The 5,612-nt window shown below is 30.4% G+C and overlaps 1 protein-coding gene across 2 annotated transcripts in view; it reads left to right on the top strand.

Moving 5' to 3' along the window:
- Positions 1 to 2,090: 2,090 nt before the first annotated feature.
- Stk16 (serine/threonine kinase 16) overlaps positions 2,091 to 5,612 on the top strand; it is a 5,755-nt gene continuing 2,233 nt past the window's right edge. The window contains exons 1-5 of one of the 2 annotated variants that reach the window (XM_016801536.2): positions 2,097 to 2,376; positions 2,441 to 2,554; positions 3,541 to 3,784; positions 3,865 to 4,051; positions 4,128 to 4,282. In XM_016801536.2, the coding sequence (XP_016657025.1) occupies positions 2,541 to 2,554; positions 3,541 to 3,784; positions 3,865 to 4,051; positions 4,128 to 4,282 (600 nt within the window). In that variant the 5' untranslated portion in view covers positions 2,097 to 2,376; positions 2,441 to 2,540. 2 annotated transcript variants of the gene reach the window in all.

Here is a 5,612-nt window from a genome sequence, read left to right as displayed (position 1 = left end):
CATTACACAGTTTACTTTATAGTCATTTTAAGTCAAATTTGACGAAATTACAATATTATTGTATAACGCGTTATAAGTACCTAATGGATATTGTGATATGATTAATTTGGAATTTATTATAGGTAGGTACCTATTATAGGTCAATTTTTTTTTATACCATATATAATATTATGTCTTATACCTAGACTGACATACCGTCTCCGCTCAGAACCGTTTTTCTTATACAATGATATTATATCATTGAATTCAAATTTAATACCATCCATTATACAGTGACCCACTTGTAATCTACTGTACAGCAGAGAAACATCCACTTACCCACCTTTTTTTTGTTAATTTTCACTAACAACAATAATTTATATAAGTTACCTATATGTTACGCTATAGTTCTATACCTATATAATTATCGATATGTTTTTACTACTGTATTGTATTTTTAAAATATCATTCAGACATTCAGTTACCATTTCACATTTATTCGTGCAATATCGTTTTTTGGTGAATATTTACCATTTTTCATCGGTAGATCACACATTGGACCAGCCATTTATTGGTAGCCCACACATTTTTGACCCAACGAATAAAATTTTATTGACATTGATATAAAAAAAATTTAAAAATTGGAAACTGGAAATGTCCGTAAACCACTCAAAACATTTTGAAAATTGTATCGTGTATAGAAAATGTTAGTATAATCTTTCAGTGAAAATCACATTATCTACGGATATTTGTTTTAGTGTTACACCAGAATCTAAAATCGATTTTGTCAAAAACGTATTTTGCGTAAAAATTACCGTTTTTCCTTAATTTTTGTTTTTTCTCTGCGCTTTTGAAAAATATTGAGAATTTAAAGTTTTGACATCCCGAATTCACCAACTAGATTCCCTTTTCCAACGAAAAAGATACTGTTGAAGAAAATCGAAGCAGTATTACTGCTTCAAACGGTGATGACAGATATTATAAAAGTTAAAAATAAAAAAAACACAATCATTGTAATACCTATCAATAAATTCATCATTCCGCTCAGAATCTAAAATAGGTATAAAAAATTAAAAGGAATACATGCCAAATATTTAATTTTTACTCTTCCTTTATTAGAAATTAAAAATATTATTATATACAGAATGCGAGTTCTGCCACATAGGAACCTATGCGTGTTGATAAGTGATTTTTCAACTGTTTTGGCTATAATAGGGGATTTTGGGCGTATACTTCTAAGCTCTAACTACCTATTTTTTTATTATTTTTATTTGAGCATCAACTATAAGGTTATTAAATTAGTATACTTGTATAGTTGTATGTAATTAAATGTTGTTTTTTTTAATTTTTCATATTAAATGATAATTATGATTAGTAGGTATATAGAATAGGTAGAAATGATAGAATAATACAGGAAGAATAGGTAGGTATACAATTATATATTACAACATACCTAGTTAGATTAATACATTAATAATATTTAATTAGTTATATTTACCTTTCGCTATTCTTTGGAAATCTACGAAAAGCAACATTTGACAAAAGTCCATACGGTACTTATTAGAACATAGAAGAAACTGTATAGGTACCCATCTTGTCATTTTGAAGTTCGTGGATGGTCATGGCAATTGTATTCAGGTTTTTTAGAATAGTACAAATAGTACAATAATAAATTGCGAACCGGTGCTCGCAAATTTACAATAGTAAACGAAAACCTGAATACTGAATAGTTAAAGATAAACAAACCGACCCCGCGAACTGCGTAACGTAACCATAGACCTATTAACTAAAGTTAACTATAGTTAATAGTAAATAGATCTATGAACGTAACCGCCAACATGGTAGTAAACGTTTTCCGAATACGGGTAAACAAGGATCTAACATCATTAGAGAAGAGTTTACGGGCTCGTTTCCCAGGATCAGACTTCAGGTCATAGAATCAGCTGATCGAGTGTCACTTCCAAACACGATTTAATACTATCTTAAATCGTGGTGCTACCCACAGATATATAATAACACAATATATATTATATATCTGTGGTGCTACCATAATATTGTTCTATGATAATATTATCTGTGGTATTATCTAATTAGTTATTTATCTATTGTTTAATATTTATAATATGATACTATCTACTAAAAAAGTAAAAACCGCAAAATTATTAATTTCGTATTTTCGTCACGAAATATATCTGGTGACACTTTAAAATTACGTATACGTTTTACTTAGTTGTCTAATATTTTCTTTTCGTGTTTAATGTTATAAAATAATCGATACCAATTAACCATTAATGAACGAACTCCAAACCATTTAGTAATCATGGGTTGTGCCTGTGAAAAACAACATGTCACAATACAAGATAACAAATATTACGTGCAAGACCAAATTGGACAAGGGTAATTTTATTAAAATATGTACTTATATTTCTTGATCTACAGTATGGTCATTAAACAATTTCAGCTGTTAAAAGCTTCAAATGCTAATTGACCAACGTAAATAATACGGGACAACAACAAAGCTATATTTTTGCTTGACATTTTATATCATTGCAATTTTCTTAATGAAATGTAAAAAGTAGGTAATCACTGTAATTAAGTACATAAAACAATTTTCAAAGTTCATTATGAGTAGTTAATGAGATTCACTTTTTCTGATTTTTTTTTTATCTGATTTAGCCCATGTAGCTTTACGATACACTTTAATAGTTTAATATCCATGTTATGTACATATTTGTTGAAACATTTACTAACCATAATCAGTGGTCAAAATGGCTCAAGATAAGTGGAGGGATGCCTCACAATTCAGATTTCCTGATATCATTATAACATTCTTCTATACTTCATCTAACAAAAAAGTAGATAGATGCCATCCATTCGTATCCCCCCTCCCAATTTCGAGCACTGACCATAATGTCACAGAATTGAATACTAATTAGTTAATAGTTACTTTATTAACACTTATTATATTATAACTATTTTTACTTTCATTATTATTATTAATTACATTGTATTCTAATACCTACCTAACTAATTAATAATTAGATACTAATGTAAGAAATTTATTATAATTTTACATATTTTGTCCTGTTGAGTATAAATCAATCACAGATTGTGATTCACTGTCCGCGTTCATTGTATAATCAAAATATATATTTTAATTTATTCCTTGTACTTTATACACTGTTAAAAATGTTTTCTACATTTTGAAAAATACTAATTATATATGTACACTGTAGGAGTGTAGGTACATACATGAAATATGGATATACTGAAGGTTAGACATTGGTACTCGTCTTTAGACATCATTAAAAATTATAACATTTACCTTTACTAGAACAGTAGACTAGACCTACTTTACCATACTACCCCCATCCATTTCTAGGTACACACTACTAATTTATTCTATTTAAATTTTTAAAAATCCAACTATACCTACCCAATAAGTTATCTAATTTATATCAGCGTCTTGAATGATAGGTAAAATTAACTTTTATCACTCCTGTAAGTTATGGTGAACAAATAAGATCTATAATAATATTTATGTTTTAAAATATTTTTCAGTGGCTTTAGTTCAGTGTTTCTTGTAAAAAATACTGATAATAGGAAATTTGTATTGAAATGTATTTTATGCCATGATCAAAAAGACCGTGAAAAAGCTTGGAATGAAGCCAAGGTCCATCAGCTTTTACAAAGCAGCGGAAACAAATATATTCTTAATTTAATTGGGTGTGAAATGATTGAAAAATCATTAGAATTTTCAAAAATACCAACAGATACATTTCTTATGCTATTACCTTATTACAAAGTAAGTAGGTAACTACATAACCATAATTATTAATCCAAAGACCACATACAAAATTTATTTTTATTATTTACTTTGTCTAGAATGGATCGTTACATGACAATTTAGTTAAACCTCATTATCATATGGATTTGAAATATGTATTAAAACATTTTCAATTGATTTGTTTGAGTGTGAAAACATTTCATGATCTATCTTATTCACATAGAGATATAAAACCTGCTAATATATTATTTAATGATAATTATGAACCAGTGATTATTGACTTAGGTGACTACTTCATTTGAGAGGTTGTTAAACTATTAAAAAACAATTTAAATATTATTTCAAAGAATGTATTTTATAGGATCTTCTGCTCCAGCCAAAATAACAGTGACCTCGAAAAAAGAAGCACAAGAACTTCTAGATGATGTGAATGAAAGATGTTCAATGACATACAGAGCTCCAGAATTGTTTAATATTGATATTAATTCTGTTATTGATGAACGAATTGATGTTTGGGTAAGAACAAAATAGCATACACATTATTCTACCCACAAAAAAATAATTAAATTCATAGACAATCTTCAACTTTTTCAAATATTCTAAAAAAACTAAAATAAATTTTATACACCTAAAAATAGCTCAAAATGAGTCAAAATATTTTGAAAATTATAATATTTACAGAAAATACTAATATAAACATTTAGTGGGGGGATAGAATGGCCAAGCAGATCAAGGCGTCGGTTGTGATGCACACCGGCGCCAGTTTAAATCCGGATGCGGGCGGCATTTTTCTTCGGGCAAGTCATGGTGTCTGGAGAAAAGTGCCGCAATCCCCCACCTGGGCATAGCAGACCTACGGGTGCCCACTAAAAAATTTATCAAACCAAAAACACACGTGTTTACTAACCTACAATTCCTCCCCTATAAACAAAAACAAACAGCTAATTGCCATAATTGCCGGGCTTCGAGATCAATAAAAAAAAAAAAATAGATAATTTCAACTAAGTACCTACGGTATTTGTTTTTTAATTATAACAAAATAAGAACATAAAACTGGTGTTGCATTAAAATTCACATTTTTGCCTATTTTTCCCAATTATTAAGAGAATTATATAGAATTTTTACTTTTGACCCTCTTGAACTACCTACTTGGTTCCCTTTCCTACCATAAAGATATTGAAGCTTAAAATCAACAATCCCCATTGCCAACATACTGGCCCACTTCACCCAGAAAAAGGCCAGACATTTTGGACATATTTATATCCAAAATTCCCAATAGTTTCCACAGCCTAACAACTAATCTCAATGACCTCTATTCTGACCATTCAGCCATCCTTCTAACAATTGACACTGCCCCTCTTGCTAAACCAAAACAACCAAGCCTCATCCTAGGCCAAATGGACTGGGCAAAATTCAAATCATCCCTTGATAACCAATGTAACCTCAAAATTAGCAGGGGTACCTCAAGGATCTGTAACAGCACCTCTACTCTTCAATTTATTTACCTCAGATCAACCTAGCACCCCCAACACTACAACTGGCGACTTTTCCGACGACAAGGCGCTTCTAGCGATCCATTCCGACCCCGAAATAGCCTCAAACCTCGTACAAAATCATCTCAATCTACTATCAACCTGGTATAAAGACTGGGGAATAAAAATCAATGAAACAAAATCCAATCATTGTTTGTTCACACTAAGGCAAGTAGTCTACCCTCCCATCTACCTCAACAATGTACCTCTCCCTACCGCCCAAAATGTTCGATACTTAGGTCTACATTTAGATCGCAGTTAACTTGGGCAACTCACCCCACACAAGAGACTTGCCTTAAATAATCGCTCTCGCC

Source organism: Acyrthosiphon pisum, chromosome A2 (genome assembly GCF_005508785.2).
Source record: "Acyrthosiphon pisum isolate AL4f chromosome A2, pea_aphid_22Mar2018_4r6ur, whole genome shotgun sequence".
NCBI classification, from domain to species: Eukaryota; Metazoa; Arthropoda; class Insecta; order Hemiptera; family Aphididae; genus Acyrthosiphon; species Acyrthosiphon pisum.
The sequence above is the reverse complement of the archived record's forward strand: the minus strand, read 5'-3'. Positions and strand labels throughout refer to the sequence as shown.